Below are 25,995 nucleotides of genomic sequence, written 5' to 3'. Positions count from 1 at the left end.
TACTGCCGATCTGCTATTTCGACTCGTACGGAAACCTTGGGAATCGGAGATCTTTCCCAAAGAATGAAAGAAGGGGATGATCGTTAAGATTTGGAAAAAGGGAGCCCGTTTTAAGTGTGACAATAGACTCCCCGCCTTATTTTCACTAATGACAGAAATCGCTTCTGTGGTGCAATCTAACAAAACTCGCAAAGACCGTTTAGGAAAAAAAACTGCAATTTTGAAATTATCAGCATTTTAAATTTCAATCAAATTAAAACAGACTGAAAAGTCCGCGCCATGTTGTGTGACGTTGAATTTGAGTCAAGAGACTGCAATAGCCCGGCAACTGGCAGTTACTTATAAAAATATGAAACTGTCAATATTAATTTCCCAAGTGAAATGCTAAGGAGGACGATGAAATATTCTGAGTGAAATTATGCGTTGTTTCCAATATTAATTAATTGAAATAATAAAACTTGTTGTTTCTTTTTCGTTGGTGTAGATATTTATTCTTGCAAATACCGATACCCGAAATATCGGGCAACAAGTTTTATTATTTCAATCGATGAAATATTGTTTCGTGCCTTGGTGTACAAAGAACTCCACAAAAACCCCTCAGAAAACTTTTTGGCTGTTCCGAAGGGATATTTTCGGAAGAAGTGGATGACCAAAATCCAACGGAATCCAGTGTCTTTGGAGTCACGTTTAAATTGTGAGGATCACTTCAATGTAAGTTAACATTTTTTAAACTTCAAATCCAATTTTAATTGATCATTTACGAGTGCGTTAGAATTTTGTGTCACTGTTATTCAAATTCAAATCAAGTCACAAGGGAAAGGATACGGCTGCATATACATCCTTTTTTTGCGGTCTGTGAATCTTTCAGAAACGTACATTTTATCGCCGTTCAGATAAAAATATCAGAATTTGTTGTACAGCTTGTACCATTACTGCCGAAGAGTACAATAACATTGTCTATACACGCACCAATTTCCCACTTTTCTGTTAAAAACTGATTGATTACTTGAAAAATAACAAGTAACAAACCTTAAACCAGATGCCTTCACGTAGATAACATTCGAATTGCTCACTCAATGACGTCCCCGCGTTTTCTTTTCGGCCTTATGAGGATTCAATTTAAATTTAAATTAAATTAAATTTAAAATAAGCGTTCCGAATATGGTAATTTGGCAGGTGAAATTACACTGGGTCCGCTCTCGCTGCCTTGTCTAAAATCTGAAAATACATTAATCCTCACACCAAAATCAAGTCGAGACTGTTCCACGCTAATGTGTTGCTATATGGGAGTAGTACATGGAAAGTGATTGTCACTCGAAAGCTCCAAGCCTTCGTATCCTCGGAGTACACTGGCCTGATATTATTTCAAACAAAGAATTTGATCGGTACACGGGCCTGGCACCCCAATGCGTCATTTTCGAAAGAGGGAAGTGGTAGCAGATCTCCCACACGTTAAGGAAGGGCCCCCAATTGCTTTGTTGATTACGCCATGCAGTGGAATCCACTCTCCCAAAATGACCAACGAGTGGATCACCCAAGAATACTTGGCACAGAACAGTAGAGGCGTGCAGGCGTCTCGAGAAATCCTAGTTGAATTGGAGTGCATTTTAGGTAACCGCAAGCGATCGCGAGCAGGTGCAGTTGACGCGCTATACCCCACAAAGGGGTAAATTGCAACCATATATCAACTTATATCACTCGCTGCATACGTGAGATTCAATAGTTTTCATATGTCCACGAAATTTCCCCCTAAATCGGTGTGGCCATTTTGCAGAAAAGTGCCAATAGGCAAACAGACAGTAAACTAACTTTAATAAGGTTTTAGTTTACACAAAACCTTCTCCTTAAGTCTCTGTTCCGTTCATAGGATTGATCCAGGTGGAGTCGGGATGCTTCGATCAACCATTTAGTGGTTTGCCATAGACTTCGATGGGCATGGCATTCTTAACTAGGAAGTTTTCGCTAATTACATGAGAATATCGTCAAAAACGCCTCTCTCGCCATTGTTCTACGATGATTACAAGACCATATCTATCGCGAATGTCATCGTTTCGGATGTGATCAGAGCCTGTTGCGGCATGTCTTCATTAACGCGAGACACTATTCCTTATTTTTCATAATGGGCGCTTAGAACCAGAGAGTGTAACAAGACAGGCTGAGGTAAATTTTGGATTTGTGACATTCGTTGATGCGTCCATCACAAAGAACACCATCTAATCAATGTTGCGCGAAGCATTTTCATAGTGCAGTTCACCGTTGGCTGACAGTCTTGATCCGACGTTTCTTTAGTGGCTTGATATACCTCCCGCACTTTCAACTGTAGCAATTTAACCCAGCGCAGTTCCTGTGGCACCAGGTATTGTCGCAATTCACACGGTCCGACATCTTCTCTAGATTCAGCAAGGCAATGTACGAAAGGCGATACTTTTCAACGGTTTTCTCCTTGAGTAACCGCGCAGGGAATATTGCGTCGATATTTCCACAGTTCTTGACGAACCCAACTTGCAAGTCTTGGATGGCGTTCGCCGAGCGAAAGCACACAGCCACCAGCTCGCCAGGTGGTACTCCTTGTAAGGCTTCACGTCAGAAACTCCTTTCATTCCGTAAGAGGAAAAGACATTCTAGGCACACTAGACAGTACTTTACACGTGCTATACAATCTTTTACGGATATTGATGGACTATGTGAGGAAACGCTCCCTGCTCTATAAGATGTTCGAGGATCAGACGAGGAAGGAGGTAACGTCGGGGGTAGGGCAGGTATGCATTCAACGGTCGCACCTCTGGAACGCTTCCGATGATAGTCTACTTAAACTCGACATGCTAGATGAGTCGTGCCGGGTCGGTTATGCAGATGATGTCGCAGCGCTGGCTGCTGGACGCACTGTTGAGCAGGCGCAAAGCAGACTCGGCATATTGATGCGACGGGTAAGCGGATGGTTGACTGTTCAAGATTTCAATCTGGCATTGGAAAAAACTGAAGTAATCATCTCATATCCATCGGCGAGTCGATAATCGAGTCAAAACCAACCTTAGAGTACCTTGAACTGACTTTTGACTCAAAGGTGAACCTTCTCAAGCAGATCAAAGCAGCAGTGAACAAGACTCCAGCTGGAATTTCGGCCTTAAGTCGGCTAATGGCAAATATTGGGAATCCTGTGTCTAGTAGGTGACGTTTTCTGATGAGTTCAACACAGTCTGTCCTCCTGTACGGCGTTGAGGTATGGGCTGACGCTTTTGGCAGAGACGGGGAATACTACACTGTCTCTGAACCGGTGGTTGCTCGTGAAGAACGGCAACGCAACCTAGATGAGTGGCAACTTAGGTGTGTGGCTGGATCGGAAGCATGGTGAGACCGACAATTTCCTTTCCCAGTTCTTAAGTGGGTATAAAGGTTTTCAGTTTTACCTGCACAAGATTAGATTACATTTTTGACATGATCTTCTGATTATGTGTTTTGCAATGGAGTTGTGGACAATGCCCATCACACCTTTTTCTTGTAGAAGATGGGATGAGATTCGTCAGCAGTATTGCGTTCGGGCCGTTCTCGTTGCAAAGAAGGTAGGGCTTGACCGATGGAGGAGCCGGATGGTAGGGGGTTCCTTGAACAACAGTTCCCTTCCTCTCTCTCCTCCCATTGATGATGGAATTCCCTGATTTGAAGGCTCCGCAAGGCGAGAAAGTTCTGGGGTTAGTTTGGTGTAATGTGACAAATGAGATTTTGGATTGCTGCTTGGAAAGTGCACTTCAAGCAAATGGCTTGCCGTTTCTTCATCGCTTTCTGTGAATCTTCCGCTCTGTAAACGTAAATAATCCAGCTTCTGGCTACGCTCTTTAACAAGGATCTGCTTCAGCTTTGAGGTTGCCTCAAGAGAGTTAGTCTCTTCGCAAAAGCGATGATCGTTTGGCCGGTCCTATCCTCTATTTAGAGCCAATTTAGTGGAATCGCGAGATGCATCCCGGTCCCTGTCACAGTGGAAAGTGGAGTACCCTTCGGGGAGATCGGAGTTTAATATGGCATCGTTCCGCGAGCATGCTGAGTCAGTGGGGATAAATTGAGGGTCTTCAGCTTCGCTCAATAAACACGGCTTCAGTTACCTTGCTCGGGGAGGTAGGCGGGTTGTCCTGAAATTTACCCGTGAATTGGTTCGCTTGTATGTCTTGATGAGCAGACCTTCAGGCCAGAAAGAATGATTACCGACGACGTTAAGTGAAAGACGCTACCACCCGGTCGGTGTTGCTGTCTTTTGTTAGTTTAACATAGGACAGAAGAGAAAGTTAATAATTATATACTCCAGTACATCGTCCGTAGAACTAGAGTTTCGTTGGAGACGGGAATGACGTTAAAAGGTAGGGCGGTTATGTTCCGATTCGTGACCTGCTGAGGAGGCTGCAGATATTGTCCTGTTAAAGCCGCGATGAAGCGAGACAGGATCGGAGTGTCGGTGAATCGTAATTCGTCGCATGGAGGCCTCTGAATCACAGATGCAGAACCAGATGAAGCAACCCTGATGTAGGACGGCATCGCAGATGAAATCAACTCCAATTGAGAGACCTGTTGCATAGACTCCTGAGAAGATGTTGAGGCTGCACTGTTAAGTACAATAGGAAGCGCATTTTCAGAAGCCAAAGTTTCGTCGAACAAGTTCCTATGCCGCTGGGAGCCCGCAGATAGCGACCACTTTTGGCACTGCACCAGTGTTACGATTCACGTTCTTACATGCTCTTGGGTATTTAGTGATTGTGATGAATCTCTAGGTTTGGTTAAGTCGGTATTGGCAGAAGGAAAAGCAGAAACAGCCGAAGTCACCGTAGCAGAAGATATAGTTGATATCGCCAGTAAAGGGATGCCTAGCGATTGCGGTACCAAAGAAGTCTCAACGAGGCGCCAAGGTCACAGACTTTTTTTAAGCAGCTGTATCGCATCCGATAGCGTGGTGCCATGGCAGGTGTTGCAGCGATAGGATATGCTATTGGTACGTTTTTCTCGAATCTCCAAAAATACTTCAGGATTACCTAGGCATTTGATGTGCTAAGATCTCCCGCCGTAACCGTCTCACAGATAAAACGAGCTGCGAGGAACCATTTGCTTGTTTTGTGTTGTATCGATTATTTCGTAAACGAAGTAGCACGCCAATGGGGGCAGAAAGGAGCACAGCCGCCGGGATTGACGGGTGGTGCTCCTCATAACGTTTGACCTCAGAAAAGCCTTTAATTCCGTAAATGGAAGGACATTCTATTCAGTACTTTCCACGCACCGAATAATCTCCTACTGATATTAAGATGCTATCTGAGGAACCGCTCCCTGGTCTATGAGACACTTGAGGGTCAGAGGAGAATAGAGGTCAAATTGAGGACAGAGATCCATCCTAGCGCTGGACCTCTGAATTCTTCCTATGCTGGCCTGCTTAGACTTCACAAGCCAGAAAAGTTGCGTCTAATCGGGTATGCAGATTCTGTCACGGCGCGTGGACTGACCTTGGACTTTGGACTGGCTCTTTACTCAAAGATGAGCTTTTTTGAGCAAATCAAATTAGCGAACAAGGTTGCACTTGGAGTTTCGGCCTTAAGTCGACTAATGGGGAATATTTGGGGTCTTACGTCTAGCCGGCGACATTTGCTGATGAGCTCAACGCTGTCTGTCCGACTCTACGGCTCAGAGGTATGTGCTGACGCTTTTGGCAAGGAGGTATATCGTAAGGGTCCCGCGCGAGTACAGAGACAGAGACTTAGCTTGGTAGGTACGTCGTCGGACTACCAACTAAACACCTCCCTATCGTCAGAGAGCTAACCTAGAATCGTTTGTCACATTACTTCGGGCTAGTCCCCGAGCTCTCCAGCCTTGCGGAGCCTTCAAATCAGGGAATTCCTTTCACCAACGGGAGGGAAGAGGAGGAAGGGAATTGTCAGTTCAAGGAACCCCCTGCCATCCGGGTCCTCCACCGGTCGAGTTCTATCTTCCTAGCAACGAGGAGGGCCCGAACGTAATAGGCAACACGGTTCCACCTGTCAGCAGTCCTCAGCATCTCTTCGACAATGTTGTCTGGAGAGAGATCCCCTGTGTTTAAATAGAGCTGCTGACGAACCCCATCCCACCTTCCACAAGAAAAAAAGTGTGGTGGGCGTCGTCCACAACTCCATTGCAAAACACACAATCCGGAGAACGCGCCCTTCCAATCTTGTGCAGGTAAGACTGAAAACTTCCATGCCCACTTAAAAATTGGGTAAGGAAATAGTCAGTCTCACCATGCTTCCGATTCAGCCACGCACCTAAGTTGCCGATGAGCCGCGCAGTCCATTTGCCTCTAGTTTCATTTTGCCAAGAGAGCTGCCACTCGTCTAGAGCACAGTTAGATACTAGACAGCTACCTCACTCCCCCTTGCCCCTCAAGGGGGGGAATCAGTGCGAGTACACACGATTTCAAATTGTTTTGTCCTTGAGCATGAGCGAGATGTACCAAAAATCTGATCAGCTGTGTTTGACATACCGCCCGGACTTGCCAATGTATTGGTAAGATTGGCAAGTTTTTGCTTATGTATAATACGTGAAACAATTTTTTGCTCTATGGGTGAGCACGCCGTAGTACCAGAATAGCAAAAGCTCACCGATGTCTCTCTTACCAATACGATTTGACAAAGATTATGCCTTTTCCTTGTTTAACGTCTCTGATGTGTACAGATAAGCTTCTGCAAGCACATTTGCAAGTTGGGTCATTTTTGTAAGGGTACTGCCTATAGTAAATCAACTGTGGTCTAGAGTGTGTTGCCGTTCTTCGCGAGCAACCATCTCCCTTGCGCTTGTATATGGCCTGACACTCCCTAGCAAGAAGGGCAACGGGGATCACTCCCGCGATCACCATCACGGCCTGTTCAGAGACAGTGCGGTACGCAGACGCCACCCGTAAAGCTCCCCGTCTCTATACTTGCGCGAGGCGTTTACGATATACCTTCTTGTTAAGAGCGCCAGCCCATACCTCTGCGCCATAGAGCAGGACAGACTGCGTTGAACTCATCAGGAGACGTCGCCCGCTAGACGTAGGACCCTCAATGTTTGCCATTAGCTTACTTAAAGCCGAAACTCCAGCCGCAGCCTTGTTCGCTGCTGCTTTGATTTGCTCAGAAAAGCTCATCTTTGAGTCAAGAGTCAACTTTACCGCTGATTTCGACTCGATTATCGACTCGGTGCAGGTTGAAACCATGAGTAGTCATCCATCCGCTTACCGGTCGTATCAATAAGCCGAGTCTGCTTTGCGCCTGTTCGACAGTGCGTCCATCAACAAGCACTGCGACATCATCTGCGTAGCCGACCAGGCGCGACTCTTCTGGCATGTCGAGTTTAAGCAGACTGTCATAGGTAGCGTTCCAGAGGTCCGGCCCTAGGATGGATCCCTGTGCTACCCCCGACGTGACCTCCATTCACCTTTGACCCTCCAGTGTTTCATAGAGCAGGGAGCGGTTCCTCAGATAGTCCCTCAAAATCCGTAAGAGATAGTTCGCCACGTTGAAAGTATGACGAACCCAACTTGGCTCACGGTGATTTGAACGATGTCGCGAATGAGGCTGCTGAGGATGCACTCAAAAATCTTCACGGTATGAGATAACAGACGAATCGAATCGTAATTTGAATATTATGCTGGACCCCGGCTGTATGCTTTCCCCCCATTTCATTCGTGTGATTTCTTCAACTTCTGTTTCGCTGATCGGCAGTGCTTGTGGAAGTGGATGACCACGTTGTAAAGACGACATTAAATCTAGTAAGGTTAATGCTTCCGACCTGCGCCACAACTTACACTGTGGCAGTCTCTGATCAAGAAAACCACAGGATTCACTGTAAATTTGATGTTTTATTCTAGAGTAAAAAATAATAGTGAGTAAACAGAACACTTCGCTCACGACAAATTTCATTTAACAAGACCGACATCCTGTCGTCATTGCCTGGAACACTTTAGATTTTATTGAAGGCAGCAATATCGACGGATTGCACGTGATCCTCGTCCTCTTGGATAGTGTCGGACAACAAGTCAATCGACACTTTGTCATCCTCAATAACGCAGCAGATTTGCAGTTTGTTGATGCCGTAGCCGACGGGCACAAGCTTCGAGGCGCCCCACAGCAGACCGTCCATTTCAATTGAACGCACCTTCGTCTCCATCTGTTTCATGTCTGTTTCATCGTCCCAAGGCTTCACGTCCAGGATAACTGATGACTTGGCAATGAGGGCAGGTTTCTTTGATTTCTTGGCGTTGTATTCAGCGAGACGTTCTTCGCGGATGCGAGCGGCTTCTGCGTTCTCCTCTTCATCCTCTGAACCGAAGAGATCGACATCATCTGGAAGAATAAATAAATTGATTACACTTTTCAATCCGTTGTTGAGGCAATCAATCATAGAACCAAACGAGTTTTCAGATAGAGAGAGCTTCACGCAAGAATCCATTTCTAAAATACAGGACATAAAAAGGAAGCACAACTAACCATCGTCATCCTTGGCGGCTGGAGCCGGCGCTGCCTTTGCTGGAGATGCAGTTTTCGCGACCTCGCCGCCCCATGCCTTCTTCTCGCCGTCACTGAATGAGGCAATATGACGGTACCATCTCTGTACACTTGGGAATTTGGGTAGAGGTGGTTTGCCAAGTTCGGCGAATACAGTCAAATCAGCTTGAGATGGAGTGTACCTACAAAGGAAAATGCATAAGACGTAAACGAAATAATCTTAGTATCAATTGCGTACAGCCAGTTTTCCAATCTAACCTAAAACGCTTACTGAACAGGCGAGTCAGTTTTCCCGCGTCCCTGATACATACCCGCTGATATAACTGTTGTTGAGAAGGTATTTATTCAATTCTTGAATGGCCTTTTCTGTTTTCAGGTCGCCGAATTGCATTTTGATGGATTATTCAAGAAATTTTCTCAACGGCTTGGCAAAATGTGACAACACGTCAAAAGGTTGACAACCGGAAAGGATCGGCGGCTGGACGTCACCAGTTTTTGTGGAGACATTTCATTATGTATAAAATTAAACGGGTTATGGTAACTTTGAACACTTTGAACAGCTAAATCGATCCGTTTTGAAATTATAGCAAATATCTGTCCATGTCCAGTTACTTGTAAAATTTCGAAAACGTGTTTTTACTATCATAATAAGGACAGAAACAATTTGAAAAAATGTTCTGATTTAGTGTTATGACTTATGGAAGAATTTGGAAGACTAAACCATCTTTCATTTAAGAGGACTGTTTAAGCGATTTGGCCGGATTTTCTCCAGCAGCCGCATCTTTGGAGCCAGCCCAATGAAAATCAGTCTGCTTGCGCATTTAACCTTTTCCGTCGTTACATCACATGCTATGCAAATTGCCTGTTTGGACATAGCGAGATTCTTTTCCGTCATTGCATCAGCATGTTACTTGCCAAATGGTGTATTTGGCCTCGACATGACTCTCTTCCGTGTCATCACTTCGCAACACAACAGCAGGTGTCGATTTGCCACAAACAACAAAATACATAATAATAAACAAGTGTTATTGTGTTGTGTACAAGAACACTTTCGAACCAATATGTAAACACGGAAGGGTCAAAGATAGGTGAATTAAAGAATGACATTACTTTCAATCTTTAGTATTGAAGAAGTCTCTGGAAAGAGCTAAAGTGTTCTAACCGAGAACACTTTATTACGCGCGGTCACTCTTTAATTCGCTTTTTTGGAAATAAAAGTTTTTAGAAGTGGAAACGCGAGTGTTCTTAATAAATCCAAGTGAGCATCAACGTAAGTATAATTTTTAACTCTTTAGCTTTTTCTGTTTCAGAAGCTTTGAATACACCCCATCGTTCCGCAGTTAAGTTTCGGCAGCCCGGAACGAGAGCAACCACAGTCATCAAATTTAAAATCCAGGAGCTAGTGCGCGAGCTTGGCCAACACCCAAGCAGAATAGCCTATGGATGAGGCCGTCTAGGACTTTCTCATAAATTTTTGAAGTAGACGCTTTCAACTTTCTTTTTAAAAGAAACTCTTATATTTATGAACAATGTTTCTTTTTTGTATTATTTTTTTTTTTGTAATTTTAATTCCGCTTGACTGCGGAGAGGCCGTTGCAATTTCGTCAGCTTTTAAGCTCATGAAAATGTCAAAAATCACGTTGCTAAGTACCATCTATAAGATATTCTTCACTATCTTGCTAGACCGGATAGCCCCATATGCCCAGAACATAAGTGGCCCATACCAAAGAGGCTTCACTCCAGGCAAATCAGCAACAGATCAAATTTTCTCTCTGCGGCAAGCGATGGAAAAACTGTTAGAATATGGACATCATTTTCTCCATCTCACTTCATCGACTTCAAAGCCACCTATGATAGCATAGCCAGGGTAAAACTGCACACGGCCATGAGAGAATTCGGTATCCCGACGAAATTGATAAGACTGACTAGGCGGACCCCTGACCAATGTGCGAGGCCAGATAAAAGCAGCAGGACCACTCTCAAGACAATTCGACATCAACAACAGTCTACGACAAGGGGATGCCCTATCATGCGTCCTCTTTATCTTGGTCCTCGAGAAAGTGATCCGTGATGCTGAGGTAAATGCAAGAGGTACGATCCTCTTTAAGGCCACCCAACTACTGGCCTATGCTGACGATATCGACATCATGGGAAGAACCACCCGAGACGTACAAACTGTCTTCATCTAGATCGAGCAGGCGGCGCGAGATCTTGGGCTGCACATCAATGAAGGCAAGACAAAGTATATAGTGGCAATACAACTTTGAGACCCTTGATAGTTTCTCCTATCTAGGGTCGAAAATCGCAACCGATAACAGCTACGATGAGGAAATCCACGCACGGTTGTTGTCAGCCAACAGAGCCTATTTCAGCTTACAAAAACTATTCCGTTCGAAACGTCTCACCATAGGGTCAAAGCTCTTACTGCACAAGACAATGATATTGCCAGTCCTCATGTATTCCCCGGAAACTTGGGTTCTTAGCAAGAAAAATTGCGAACTCTAGGCCGCGTTCGAGAGAAGAATCCTCAGAAGAATTTTTGGTCCCATACATGAGGATGGACGATTCCGTAGCCTACATAATGACGAAATCTGTGAGCGATACCATGACCACCAGGTTGTGGATAAAATCCGGCTCAATAGGTTACGGTGGGCGGGTCACTTAATCCGTATGGATGAGGATGATCCCGCCCGGAAAGTCTATAAGGGCAATATCTATGGTAGAAAAAGAAGACTAGGCGACCCTGCCTGAGATGGAGTGATGGCGTAGGTTAGGACGCCAGACAGCTTTTAGTGATATCGAATTGGTGGACCTCGGCGCAAAACCGGTATGTCTGGAGTTCCTTATTAAGGCAGGCCTAGACCGGATACCGGTTGTTGCGCGTTGATGATGATGAATTTCAGTGATATCTTTGCAAGTAAACTTACTTTTCGGATAAATAGTCCAGATCATGTATGTATCTTTCGTTACTACTTTATGTATTTTTGCCAAGACATCCTTTTAGCAGCACATCACTGCAAAATGGCACGAACGCAGTTAAGAAAATAAATATAATTTTTTGAAAACAATTCACGAGAAAGTTCCCTTAAAAGTCTTTTAATTTAACCAACATTATTTTTAACAGACTATTTATTTCTGCGCTTAATTTATTTCCGCTATTTCCACTCGTACGGAAATCCTGGGACTCCGAGGTCTGGGGGATTATCCTTAAGATTCCAAAAAAGAGCACCCGTTTTGAGTGTGCCAATTGGAGGGGTATATGTGGACCCCCAGCTGTTGCAAATATAAAAGCTAAAATGATCCTGGAACGCATCAAAGGACATCTCGAAAGCTTGATCGTCAGAGAGCAGGCTAGTTTTCATTCCGGAACCTCCTGCATTGCCCATTGACCATTTTGAAACCGTGCTCCGATGCTCGGATTTGGATCTTTGCTTGACCTACACATCATTGATTTCGGGAAAGTTTTCGATTGCGTGAACAGTGTATTCCAAGGACAAGTCCAAGGACTTGTTAGCACTGATGAAGAGAACAACTGGTTCCCGAAATATCGGTATTTGCAAGAATAAATATCTACACCAGCGAAAAAGAAACAACAAGTTTTTGTTATTTCAGATAATTAATCGTTTCCAATTACACTTAGATTCTCAGGATTTCGCTCAATATTGAAATTGGAACGCGTCACACCGTCAACCCCTTCCATTCATCGATCCGTTTCCACCATTCCGGAGTCAACCAGACCTTATGACGCCCCTTCGAAACGCGGCCGATAACCTGTGTAGGACCCGAAGAAAAAGCACTTTTAATGGCGGCCCAATGCTTATGGATAATCTCAGGTATCTGTATATCTGCGTTCGGTCAGCAATATAGCTTTCCCACTGTTGAGCGACAGCTAGGTCGATGTTGAACTAAGGCAGTCGCAACTCTCCAACCCTGCGGGGAATTGTGGACGTAACACGTAAACGAACGTAAGCAACCATCAGATGGTGATCCCTTTCGAAGCTGATGCCAGTGCCTCCCTTGTTACGTACATCCAACAGACAACTCGTAAATATACTGCTGATCGGGAGGTGGTCCATCTGATTTCTTGTAGGGCGTCGTCCAGCATATCGAGCACAGAGCCTGCCACTCTGTGCTCGAAAATTGTACCAAAGCAGCGGAAGTAGCAGAAATCCATGAACCTCCCGCTATTACCCTTTCTGTCGCCAATAACGTTTTTTTCCAATCACTTGTCCGAGCAAGGTGTTGTCAGTGTTGTCTCACCTTGGCATTCAGATCACCCATCAAGATCACAATGTCACCTTTAGATAGGAGTACTCTCCAGAGTCTTACCATCTTACTTCGTTTAGACCCAGAATATCTAGCTTATATCGCTGGAAATTCGCTTAAGTTGGAGAAAACGAGCATTCTGAGGACTCCCGCTACCATTATCGAGGAGAGTGCGCACATTCCAGAAACCAATCATAGTCCGTTTTCGTTAGCCAAAGGTCATTGCCATGAGATCAATCTCTATCCGAGACTGTGTAGAGGTTTCGGTAGCAGTAAAGTTCCGAAATTTGCAAGCTGCAAGCCCACAAATTTCTATCCTTTTTAGTCGCCTCTTACGACAAACAGGGAAGACTTTAAGTGTATTCTGAAGGCCCAACTTATAGAGCAACGCCTTTGATCCTCATGGGATCCTTTTATTTTTTCTCAATTTTCAGCAAACACTACCAAACTCAATCGAACATTTCACCCCGCCAAAGACAAAGGCGTAGCTGCTCACTTTTCAACTTCTTCGCTAAGCAAAAACAAAATTCACATAAAATTTTTCGCATTGCAAAATGTATTTATATTCGCCCCAACCAGAGGCACAACGTTAGGCTTGCATGCAAAAATAGGCAAAAGATCAATGTTCACTTATGAAGTTTTTTTTAAAATGGAAATGGGTTTTAGGGTTTTGTAGAAAGTTATGGTTGTCGGGATGGGATTTAGAAAATTGAAGTATATTGGGGGAATTAAGGGGTGCTGGAAGGAAATAAAGCTGCCTATTATTAAATGAATATATATGTCGCAAAGCTACGGGCACTAGAATCTCTAGTTGCAAGGTGGGAGAGCTGCTTTGCTTCGTGAATGCTACGGGCTAGCCCTGAAGATCGAAGTCGGCTGGACTCTGCTCCCTTCTTCTTACTCCAACAGTCGTGGGTTTGGGAGTTTATGGCATCAAAAAGACACACCACAGCGCTAATAGGGCTATTTCTAACGGCCATTGATACCTACCAGCCTATCGCTTCTCTAATCTCTGAATCATAGATACGCGTGCATATTTCATCATATTTCATCAGTAGTGCTGCAGAACTTGTCGAGTACATCACATTTACGTTCCTCTTGAGTGTTTTGTTTTATAATTATTGTTATAATTAAATTATCAAGAACCCAATATGGAAAAGAAAAGACCACTGACTCAAAATGAAATGGAGCATTACGCAAATCTCAGTGATTCAGAATTTGACGAGATGTTTGATGAGGATGATAACGATAAGTAGTGATTATGAACCTTCTGATAATTCAAGTGATAGTGAAGATATGGTCGTCTCCGAATGTGAAGTTGATCCTGAACCTGAAGATAATAACGATGATTCTCAAACAACAACATCAAATGCGAATGATGATTTGTGGACAGAAATTCAACAAAATCCTGAATTATTTATTTTCCAAGAAAATATTGGTGTGAAATTGGATACGGCAAATTTTACGGTACATACGCTGGTGGACTTATTTTTTTCGGATGAATTTCTTGCAATACTGGTGGAACAAACTAATTTATATGCTGCGCAAGAAATGGAAAAACGCAAAGTAATAAAAAAAAATAACAGGTTATCACAGTGGAAAGACGTCAGTGCTGCGGAGATGAAAGTTTTTATTGGACTTTTGTTGCAAATGGGACCTTGCACTTTTCCATCAATCGAACATTACTGGAGCACAAACAAGCTATATAATGTAAACTTTTGGTGCTCACATATGAGTCGAAATCGATTCCAGTTGATACTGCGTTATTTTCATTTGGTTGATAACTCAATACCATCAGCCGACAGATTATACAAGCTGAGACCGATACTAAATCATTTCAATCATGTTATGCGTGAAAGCTATGTACCAGATAGAAATATTTGTATTGACGAATCCATGATGCTATGGCGAGGAAGATTGCTTTTCCGCCAATATATAAAAAATAAAAAACACAAATATGGTATCAAACTGTATGAACTATGTGAGTCCAACGGTCTTGTCATGAAAATAAAGATTTATAGCGGAAAATGTGAGGAAACTGATAATAAAGTAGGGCACACTGCTGACGTTGTTTTACATTTACTGGAGGACTATCTGGATAAAGGATACGCAGTGTACATGGATAATTTTTATAATTCTGTTACTCTTACAAAACTGCTAACTACACGAAAAACTTATGTGTGTGGAACCCTACGAAGCAATAGAAAAGGAAATTCCAGAGATGTGGTAAATCGCAAGCTGAAAAAAGGGGAGTGTATTTGGCAGCAAAATGGACCTGTCACTGTATGCAAATGGAAGGACAAACGAGATGTCCTTAGCATTTCAAACATGCATGCTGTTGAAATGGTAGAGGTCTGTAATCGCAATGGAAAAATTTCTATGAAACCGAATATAATACGAGATTACAATAATGGAATGTCTGGCATAGACCGATCAGACTAAATGCTTTCATACTACTTATCTCTAAGAAAGAGTATTAGATGGCCCAAAAAGGTTTCATTACATATTATAGAGATATATATACACAATGCTCACAAAATGTTTCAAAAAGTTACTTCTTCTAACGTAAAACTAATAAAGTTCAGAGAAGAATTCCTCATCGCGTTGATTGGTGAAGAAATTCAACCAGTTTCAAAAAAAATTAAATTGCAAGAGCTACATTATTTAGAGAGTTTGCCACCTACCGAAAAAAAAAGAGCGCCCAACAAAGCCTTGTCGTATATGTACCCAAGCAAAAAAACGCCGAGAAACGCGTTATTTCTGTCCAGTCTGCAAAGAGAAGCCAGCCCTTTGTGTGGAAAATTGTTTTAAGAATTTACACAAAAAACAATAAAATATTATGCAACCTCTTGAATTTCAATTAATTTTTATAATTATATTTTTTGTTAGTTTCTAAATAAATTTTCTGTTCGTGCAAGCTAGCATTGATTTTTTGTTCTTTTCCTAGAAGCCATCTATCTATATTAGCACTGATATATTACGAGTTTAATCGTAAATGCACAAAAATGGTAAGTAAACATAGGACGAGATAACTCGTAGTTGGCGTCCTAAAAAAGATCGCAATCTACGAGTTATCTCGTAGTTGGCAGTCAACGTGTTAATAACCATCCATCAAATTAAGTACATAATTATAAATTTACGATATAATTTCAAATATTTTGAAAAGATGGTAGGGATTTTCCAGATTCCAGTAAATAACTGGACGAACAGAATACGTGATGGCTATTTCGCTTTATTCGTTCGCAATTTTGTCGTCCATAATATGTCTTTTCAATGCTATAATTTACCATTCACGCTGTTTCACCCAATTTGAATTGGAAGACATATCTTGTTGGATGATAACGTTCAATAAACTCGAATTTGATTATGCAATGAGCCTCCAATATTATTTTTTGAACAAATCTCAAACTCTCCACACGATACTGCCGCTTTGTTTGCAATGCTGCCAATAGAAGCATGGAAACCTGTAGAACATCAATGCCATCTGCTTCTCAACGCATACTGACTGCTCACCGTCATCCCGTCAAGAGTACATTTGCCCGAAAGAGACGGCAATACTGCATCGAACAAACGATTGGAGCAAAGTAAAAGCCAGCCGCGCGCCCCCGCGGTGTCTAACAACTGCCATCCCGTCGGCGCCCCTCGCTCCACTTCTTATTTGTTCTCTTCTGTACAGTAAACTTTTACGCGAGACGAGAACCCACGAAGGAAGAAATCTTGTGCCGCGGAACGTGTACAGCGAAAAATATACATGCAATTGGTCTTGGAGGCGATCTTTGCGAAAATCCGTTTCGATTTCACAAGGAATAATTGTCCGTGCGTCTCGGTGGAGTGCGAAAAGTGTCGGGACAGTGGAAGCGGGGCAGCAGGAAAACTGTTTGGGGTGAAAAGCCTGGAGCCGAATTGAATGGGAACCGTTCAGAAGAAGTCGCGCAACAAATCGACGACGACAGCGACGGCAAAAGCGGCAACGGAGACGACGAGCGCGAAATCATCGCGGAACTTGTTTACCAAATAAATAAATAAAGACCGGAACATTTTTGCGAGCGAGAAAATTGCGTAGTGTAGAAGCGGCGCGTGGTGTGAGAAGCGACGGAAATCCGCTGAGACCGTGTGGGAAAGGAGTTGGCACGGAGATCGCGATCCAGTTGGGTCCCAAGTGGAATTTACGTGAATTGGTACCGCAAGTTGCCTTCCGTTCCGGGAGCCACTCGTTCGCCAGGAGCTCAAGAGCCTCCAGCCGAGTCCGTTCAGGCTGCAAGTGCCCCCCGGGGGATGCCTGCCAGCTCGCGGAGTGCGCTGCCGATCGTTCTTCCGTGTAACGAGTCATCCAGCCACAGGAGGACGGACCAGAATCCTGTGGACTTGCCTTCCGCCTGAAACCTTAGTGGCGAGACCCTTTCGATATCATTTTCGTGGAGAAACAGCAGAAATCCGAGTACGAGCTCGCCCCGAGGGAGAAGTTTTCAGTGGTGAAAAGTAGGAAAAGGAAGTGTTGAAGTTGCCTAAGTGTGTGCAGTGCGTGTGCGCGGAAAATCCATTTTTGATATCGCAAGTAAAAAGAGGAAAGCAAAGTTTTGACACGACACGACTTAAGGAACGCCGTGAGGCTGACAAAAGCGAAAACGGAGCTGCCACGGGTCGGCGACAACTTTCCAGGACGTCTAAATCGGAGTCTGGCTGAACGTTAATCCACGAAACTGTCTGTTCTTCGAGGAAATACACTTTTCAATAATGAAGAGACGAAATGCCGATTGTGGCAAAATACGACGACCGATAAAACGTAACAAAATCGCCGAAGGGATGTACGGAAGGTAAATATGCATGTCCTTTTCGTAGCCAGTGTCAGGTGAGTCGCGGCCGAAGCTGCAAGTGGCGGCGTGCCCTTGCCCCGGCTTCTCAGGACGGAGGGCGCCTTTCGTGAACCCAAGCCAGTTTGGAAGTTTCAGAGTGCTCGGGTTCTGTGTCATAGCTTGCACATGGTTGGCAGTGCAACGCAGCGAGAAAGCTCATTTCCTCGTCGGCAAAGGCTTGGGGGAGCGAAGCGTATTCTAGAGGTGTCCATTGCCCGCTTCAATGGCTCTCCAAGTCCTGTTTATATCGCGTTGGGCCCACACTGTTACTCGCTGCACTATTTGTCATCCACGTCCGACTCCTTTTATTAGGACGTTTGCATCTTGTTTTTTGCTCCTGTCATCCTCATACACTTCCTGGGAGCAATTAAGTGCAAAATGGCGACGGACGCTCCACCAAAACTACAAGTGAACAGCTGTTGTGGGCTGCGATTGATTTTGCATACATTGCACTCTCCTCTTACTACGTTACTGTCGAGCGGTATCCACAGATATTGGATCCGAGTGTGGTTGTTCTTTCGAATCACCAAGCCATGGCCACTGCATCTCAACCGAGCACCATCACCATCCACAAAAGAACTCTGTAAAGCGGATCGAGGGCTCGGAGTCTCTTTCTCTTGTGGGGCAACGTATTGACATGTCGAAGCATGAATACCATCTGTCCGCTTGCACGGGTCCATCGTACGCAGGCCGTTCGCTCCAGAAACAAGAAAAGCAGAAACAACTGCCGGCAAGACCGCAACAGGCCGCAAGATCAGAGCCAGTAACAGTGGTCAGGCCACTAGTCCCGTGGCCAGTCAGCTCAACAGTTGCTTGCTCGTATGTGACCTCCATTGTCCATGGCTGCTATTGAAAGCACCAAACTAGACCCATTTCGGGCCAGTGCTGTACTCGTCATCGTAATATTCTGATTATTATCGCGCTGGCTGCTTTTAGGTTTGTTTTGTATTAACAATTGTTAGCTGCGGCTTGTTTTGGCTGGCACTCGTATTTATGCTGCATTTATGGTTGCTAATTTCACGTTGCTGGCGCCTCCGGAAAGTATGAGCGAAGTGTTCCAAGATTTTTGGATAGATCGAAAACGGTAGCGATTATTAGGGAGTGCTGGGAACTATTAAATGAAATTTTCACCCAACGTTACCTATCGTTGTAACGTCTGCTGCGGTACCACGCTATCGGATGCAATTCAGTTACTGCATCAACACACGGCGACTTTGGCGTCGATTCAACTTGCAGTTTCAAAATCGCCGACAATTCTGCCCCCGCAAGCTGCTACTTCATCGAGCACCAGCGTAGTCTTAGCTCCTGAGATACCGCTGACTGGCTCTGCTTATACGTCGCCGGCGACTGCAGCCAACAAAACTGGCGCCATACCTAAGTCGCCCCGGTCGACTAATTCTAATTCTCTGCTTCTATCTGCCACGTACTATTCCATTGTGTCCATAAAAGATGGTATCAACCCGATGACGTCCGCTAGCCTACTGAAAAATCTTCCATCCGAGGGACAAGTTCTCTACGCAACATCGGGTGCGCTACGAAGTTCTGGCGTTTATCCTACAGTCGCTACATTAGCACCACCGCACGCTTCCTCCTGTGTATCATCGACGCCCGCCACCGCTGAACCGCAGGCCATGCCGACCTCATGTCGTCCAAGCGGCCCCCAATTGAACATCGCCTCGCCACCGAAACAGCTGTTTGTGTCAAGGCTAGCGTACTCCACTACGCCCGACGAAATTCTGGCCTATATCAGAAGCAAAACCAACTCAGCTGACGAAGGATGGCTCTCCTGACCGAGTGATAGTTTCCTTCAAAGTGATATATCCCCATGACTTCGATGCTATCGTCCAATCCTCCTTTTGGCCACAGGGGGTCTTCGTTAAGCCTTATCAGAGGTCTAAGCTTCGTGAAAATTTCCGGCCCGCCCGCCTGCCTCGCCGAAATTGAATGATTCCAATAACTATACGCTATTTTATCAAAATGTAAGGGGTCTAAGGGCCAAGCTGTCGGATTTCAAACTGTCTGCCTTAGCATTCCAACATCATGTCATCTGCATTTCTGAAACCTGGCTGGATGACAGGATTTTAGATTCTGAGCTCCTCGAAGGTTCCTCTGTTTTTCGTTGTGACAGAGACTGCGTTGCGCTTGGCAAGACAACTGGCGGAGGTGCCCTAATAGCTGTTAAGTCCCCTCTCCGTGCCGAAATAATTTTTTCCTCCTCCTCCTCCTCCTACGATTCTGTTACCATACGTGTCCTTCCGCCAAACGTATGTCCCTTTATCATATCGTGTGTATATTTTCCCTGCCTAAGTCCGCCTTCTCTGTACGAGGATTTCTTCGACAGATTATCAGAGGCCCTAACCGTTTTGTTTCCCTCACTTCCTTTCATCCTCTATGGTGACTTTAATCTTCCTATGCTCTCCTGGCCTTCCCTCCCTCTCTAATAACGACCCACCCTTCCCTTCCTCTATCCACTTTCATGTACACCTGTGGCGCCCTCCAATTTAACCTTTCTAGAAACCACTTAGATCGCACTCTTGACCTTGTCCTCTCTAACCTTCCTGTACGTTATCTTTCCCAATCCCTTCATGCTCCGTCTTACGTTGCCCCTGACGCTCATCATCCTGCTCTCGAGTTCGATGTTCAGATATCCCGACTCAACTCTCCTGTCGCTCGCAAGCCTACCAAGTTCAACTTTCGTAAGGCGAATTTCGAACGTCTAAACTTAGCCCTGGCGTCAATCAACTGGGTCCCCCTGCTCTCTCCATTTACATGTGACCAAGCACTCTACACTTTCTGTACCACTTTATCTGATCTTCTTCCTTGTTACGTTCCCTCCTCTCCTAAGTGCTTACGCTCTTACCCCGTCTGGTTCACCACTGAAATTCACAAAAAAATACGTCAAAAACAGACTGCGAGAAAGAAGTTCCTGTCTTCTAGAAACGTTGCTGACTTAGTTTTTTTCAAATCCCTTCGTTCCTCGGTCAAATTCTTAATACGTAAGTCCAGACACGAATATTTGTCCAGCGTGGAAGCCTCACTAAAGCGCGGAAATCTGAAACCTTTCTGGTCCCACATTGGCAACTCCCATGCCAAGGTCGGACCTGGCTACGATGGTCTTCCAAACCTCTTTTTGCTCAAAACTGGTAAGTCTATCTCCCTTCCCCTATCTCTTATTTTCAACAAAAGCCTTGAAGAGAATCATTTTCCCAGTTTGTGGAAAGAGGCTCTCATTATCCCCATTCACAAAAGTGGCGATCGTTCGCTTGCCGAGAATTACCGTCCCATTTCCCTCCTCTCCTCCTGTTCCAAAATCCTGGAAAGATATGTCAGCGACTGGTTGTCCGCCCACTTTGGCCAACACATACTGAAAGAACAACACGGCTTCGTTAAACGTAGGTCCACTGCCTCCAACCTGCTTGACTTTGCCAACTTTGTCGCCAAATGTCTAAATTCACGGCAAGAAGTGCATATCATTTACACTGACTTCGCGAAAGCCTTCGACACTGTAAATCACAAGATGCTTCTATCCAAACTCTCATCCCTAAACGTTCCCATACCACTTGTTTTATGGCTTGCCTCTTACCTTTCCAACCGATCCTGCCGCGTCTCTTTTGACGGCTGTACTTCCTGCTCCTTCTCCCCCTCTTCTGGCGTTCCACAGGGGTCTATTCTGGGTCCTTTGCTATTTTTATTTTTTATTAACGACTTTCATCCCCTCCTTACTTGTCCCTGTTTGCTCTAAGCAGACGACCTTACGCTGTTTTCCGCTATATCGTCGCCTATGGACTGTGTTTCCCTTCAGAATAACCTGGACACTCTGGTTCGTTGGTGCGTGTAATGGTTTAGCGCTAAACGTCAGAAAGTGTCACTCTATGTGCTACTCCCTAAAATCCTCACCCACTTCTTTCTCCTACTCGCTTGACGGACATTCCTTATCCTGCTTAAATTCCACTCAAGACCTCGGAGTCACTTTCGACAATAAGCTCCGCTTTGACACCCATTGCCTCGATGTCATCAATCAAACAGCAAAATTGTCAGGCTTTATTCTTCGCTCCTCCTCTGATTTTGACTCCATCCAAACCTCCTTAGCTCTCTTCAATTCCCTCGTGAGGAATACCCTCGAGTATTGCTCCATGATCTGGTCACCCTCCCGTAACTGTGATTGTCTTGCCCTTGAAAATGTGCAACGTAAATTCACCCGTTCCCTCTTCTTTAAGAAAAGCTTCCCTCGTGTGGATTACCCCTCCCGCCTCCGCTTTCTAAACCCTCCCTTCCTACAACAGCGCAGATCCTATCTGGATCTATGCACATTCTTTAAACTTTCCTCGGGTCTGATGGACTGCTCCGCCGCTGATGAGATCACCTGCCGTCCTGCGTCTTATAACACACGTAGCGCAGACATTTTCAACGTGCCCTTCGCGGAGCTCGAAGTCTATTTTCATTCCCCGATTCCCAGGCTTTGCCGAAATTATAATGCAAAACAGCTTGGTCCTTTTACTTCCCTACTTTAAGTAGTTTTAAACGTAGGATAAGTTTTTTGCTTTCTCCTCCTCCTGAGGACAATAATTAATTGGAATTTTCTCTGTTTGTTGCCCGCTAATTAAATAAATAAATAAATATATGGCGTTGATTCGGGTAAATTTCGACAATTTAATTTCTCCGGGGACACCTGGCGTCGTAACTGGATCTAATCGAGATAATATCAATCATTTAGTTACAGAATATATTCGTTCTATAGACGCTAACCTTTCAAAGTGAGATCAAATCTTTGAAGAAATAAAATTGTCCCCTTTTCCTTGATTGGATTACTTCTACATATCATCAGAGCTGATGAATGATTGATACGATTGATATCCGTCTGAACGAAGCGTTGACGTGATAGCATGGGGGTACATCTTTTTAAATACTTCGCCCAGTTTTTGCGGTTATTGTCTTTGTAAAAGTGTTGTACGAGCGGTTACTGGGGCCTTAAATAGCGGAAGAGATATCTCCACGTGGAGTTGGGAAACCTTCCAACCGGGTGTAGGTGTCCAAAGGTCGCAGAGATATTACATAGACATCGTTCCCGTCGCCCATTAGGCTCAATTTCCCGACGCTGCTATATACCCTGGCACTTCATCCACTCATATCAACAGCCCCGGGCTAACGGTGGCATCCCCACCTTAACAGCTCTTTATATCTAGCGTTCGCAACTTCTACGGACGATCTACTGAAGTACATAAAGAACAAAGTTGATTTACTTTCTCCTCTGTACAATAACACCGACTGGGTGATTGCGTCTTTTAAGGTCACTTTTTCTCACGAATTTGACGTCCATTTCAATCCTTCTTCCTGTCCTAAAGTGTATTCACGAAGCCATACAAGTGCACCAATTTGCGGGTAAATTTCGGGACAACCCGCCTGCCTCGCTGGGGAATGAATCTGGATCCACATTTACTGTCCGTCTGTTTTATCAGAATGTATGGGTTTAAGAACCCAGCTAATGTCATTCAATTTATCCGCGCTGGCTCAGCAACACCATGCCATTTGTATCTCCGAAAGCTGGCTGGACAATGCTATATTGAACACCGAGCTCCTCGAAGGGTACTCCACTGTCCGTTGTGACAGAGACTGGGATACATCTCAGAATAATTGCCGAACTGGTCTTCTCCTCCTTTTGTCTTTCCTTTTGACTGTTGCTCTTCGTGTCCCCCGCCCAACTTCCTCCCGTTCATTGTATCTTGTGTATACGCCCCCTCGTGCTTGCCCTTCTCACCTGTATGAAGAATTGTTTGACAGTTTGTTTGAACTCCTTGCTGTCAGATTTCCTTTCCTCTCTTTCTTCCTTTGCGGAGATTTTAACCATCCAATGCTTCACTGTCTTAATCATCCTAGCCTTCCAATTCTTTCCAACAACCTCTCTCATTCTTCCCTCTTACTTTCTTCCTTTATGAACACTTGCTCTGAATTTCATTACCACTGAAAACTCCTTGAGTCGCACTCTCGATCTCTTCCTTTCCAACCTCCCCGAGCGCCATCTCTCTATATTTCCTTGCACATCTCCGTATGCCAAAACTGAAGCTCACCATCCAGCGCTTAAAATTGAAGCGGAGATCCCTCGTTCACACTAACTACTTAGTTCAACTTCCGCAAAGCCAACTTTGACAGTCTGAACTCAGCTTTAGCGTCTTTCAACTGGGTTCATATATTAGACAACTCAACGTGTAATCAAGTTCTAAGCGCCTTTTACAATATCTTGTCCGATCTCTTGTCCTGTTATGTCTCTTCTTACCCTGCTTGCCTACGTTCGTACCCCACTTGGTTCACAACGGAGATTCTTAAGGAAACGTTCTACACTTGTGAGGCCAAATCGTGCCTATTTTTTGAGAATTGATTGCTGATAAGCTGGTCAGTCAACTTCCCCTTATCCTTCCCATCAACACCTTTATTTTCTTTTTTCATTTTTCGTAGTCGCGACCCCATACGCTTGTCGACGTGTCCGACGCACTTTTTTTAAGGTTATGTGTAAACATAAAACCTTATTAAAATCGGTTCAGTGTTTGTCTGTCAATCACACCTGATTTACTCAGAAACGGCTGAACCGATTGTTACGAAATTTGGTGGGAACATGTGGTTTGTGTGCCCCTTTACATGCAACGAGTGGCGTCATTTTGTGTGGAATTTTAAGGGGGGCTCCTTTAACCTGCGAAAGGAGGGTGTATATTTTTTTTCATAGAATATGGTTATGCGAAGTATTTAAAGAAAGGGCTGAATTAGTACTTTTCGAAACTGATATTTCGCATCCATAGCAAAGCACTGATCGTAGGATGCACATGCTTCGTTTTCATTATGGGAATGAGCAAGAAGAAAGTCTTATCCATCGCTTGACCTCGTCAGTCTCATTAGCGTCCTTTGATAGGTATGCATCGGCCGCAAACTGCTGGTAATGAAGATTTCGTGGCAAAGGTTATGTCGGGAGTAGTTGTATCGCTGCATGGTTGCCAGAACGTTTTAATGCTACTGATATTTAGGATAATGAGTCCGGTCCTGGCGGCCATCTAAAGTGCCGAGCTTTTCCCAAAAACAAGGTATAGACTTATTCGCCGTCTTCCCAACCACTACCGCGTTTAACAGATTACAGCATTGTCGGAGGTATCGGGATACCACGATGATAATCCCTTATCATGCTCACTGATGAGTTTTTTTTGTGTGGAGTAGAGTAGGTGCATGCGTTTACGCGCAGAGTGTTGGACTTTCACAACAGTACCCCGTTGGATTACCAACTAAATACCTCCTTGCCATCAGAAAACAAGCCTGGAATCTAGGAATTAAAACTCAACACCGTCTACGTCGCTAGTAGTATTTTTTATTCACTGTAAGTTCTGGTCGCGTTCAAGAAAAAAAAGGTGATAGTTAAATGGCGAAAGGCCCGGACTATAGGCTTGATGCAGAAGAAGTTCAATGACGTTGAGATTTTTTCTTGGGTTTGTCCGGCGGTATGTGGTTTTGCGTTGTTTTGCTGCAGGAGAACACGCTTTCGATTGATCAAAGCCGGGTGTTTTCTACCAAGGGCATTATACAATTGATCAAGTTGGGCACGGTAGCGGTTTGCGTCGATGGTTCGATCATTTGGAATTAGCTCGATGCGAATTACACCTTCGAAATTCCACCAAACGCACAACAGGGTCTTCCTTGAAAATCGAACCCGTGTTGCTATCGGTTCCGCTATTTTCGCGGGGTCCAACCCTTGATTTTGTTTGTTTTGAGTTTGGATTTCAGTCAATTTGTAAAGAACTTTTCGGCATGAAGATGCCGCACGATTGAAGTTTGTAGAATGTCGAGTCTAGTGGACAATCTACAACTGCTGGTTGAGAGTTTTGTTGCAATGGTTTCACGGATTGCTTCAAAATTCACAGTCGAAGGTCGCCCTGACCGTGTTTTGTCTCCGGGATCAGTGTCGCGTCGCTGAACTTTTTGAACCAGTATCGCGCAGTACTATCCGAGACCACGTTCCCATCTTCAATTTCGCATATCTTTTTTGTTGCCGCTGCTTCCAGTAATGGTGTAAAAGGACTCCAATTGCAGATTTTCTCATTATTTTTATATTAGAAAAAAGAATCAAATGATCAATTATAAATGTCACTTTATACTATGAAGGAGTAGTTCAAGACCTTCACCATAGTATATAACACATGCATTTCAGATTCCTTTGTTTAGTAAAAAGACAATCAGACAAAAAGACAAGAAATCGGAAAAAAAACTTTTGGTTTACCCCCATAGAATGATACAGCGATATAGGCCATAATATTGAGCATGTTTCTGGAAAGTTTGGTGGGAATTGTTCTATTATTAGCAAAGATATAATAGACCAAAGTTGCCTCTTTCGTGAAAAGTTCGCTCCTATATAT

At 44.3% G+C, this 25,995-nt stretch overlaps 3 protein-coding genes across 3 annotated transcripts in view; 2 read left to right on the top strand and 1 right to left on the bottom strand.

The window, feature by feature from the left end:
* Positions 1 to 7,823: 7,823 nt before the first annotated feature.
* Positions 7,824 to 8,971, bottom strand: LOC119655720 (elongation factor 1-beta'). Its single transcript, XM_038061752.1, has 3 exons — positions 8,801 to 8,971; positions 8,472 to 8,671; positions 7,824 to 8,327 (listed from the first exon to the last, which is right to left on the bottom strand). The coding sequence occupies exons 1-3, from the start codon at positions 8,878 to 8,880 to the stop codon at positions 7,945 to 7,947; spliced, it is 663 nt and encodes a 220-aa protein (XP_037917680.1). The 5' UTR covers positions 8,881 to 8,971; the 3' UTR covers positions 7,824 to 7,944.
* A 4,963-nt stretch (positions 8,972 to 13,934) lies between these two features.
* Positions 13,935 to 15,197, top strand: LOC119654159 (piggyBac transposable element-derived protein 4-like). The gene has a single exon (XM_038059321.1). The coding sequence runs from the start codon at positions 13,935 to 13,937 to the stop codon at positions 15,195 to 15,197; it is 1,263 nt and encodes a 420-aa protein (XP_037915249.1).
* A 50-nt stretch (positions 15,198 to 15,247) lies between these two features.
* LOC119654652 (macoilin) overlaps positions 15,248 to 25,995 on the top strand; it is a 51,824-nt gene continuing 41,076 nt past the window's right edge. The window contains exon 1 of the mRNA XM_038060140.1: positions 15,248 to 17,569. Coding sequence (XP_037916068.1) covers positions 17,490 to 17,569 — 80 coding nt within the window. The 5' untranslated portion in view covers positions 15,248 to 17,489. The remainder of the gene's footprint in view (positions 17,570 to 25,995) is intronic.

The sequence above is a fragment of the Hermetia illucens genome, chromosome 4 (genome assembly GCF_905115235.1).
Source record: "Hermetia illucens chromosome 4, iHerIll2.2.curated.20191125, whole genome shotgun sequence".
Classification (NCBI taxonomy): Eukaryota; Metazoa; Arthropoda; class Insecta; order Diptera; family Stratiomyidae; genus Hermetia; species Hermetia illucens.
The sequence above is the reverse complement of the archived record's forward strand: the minus strand, read 5'-3'. Positions and strand labels throughout refer to the sequence as shown.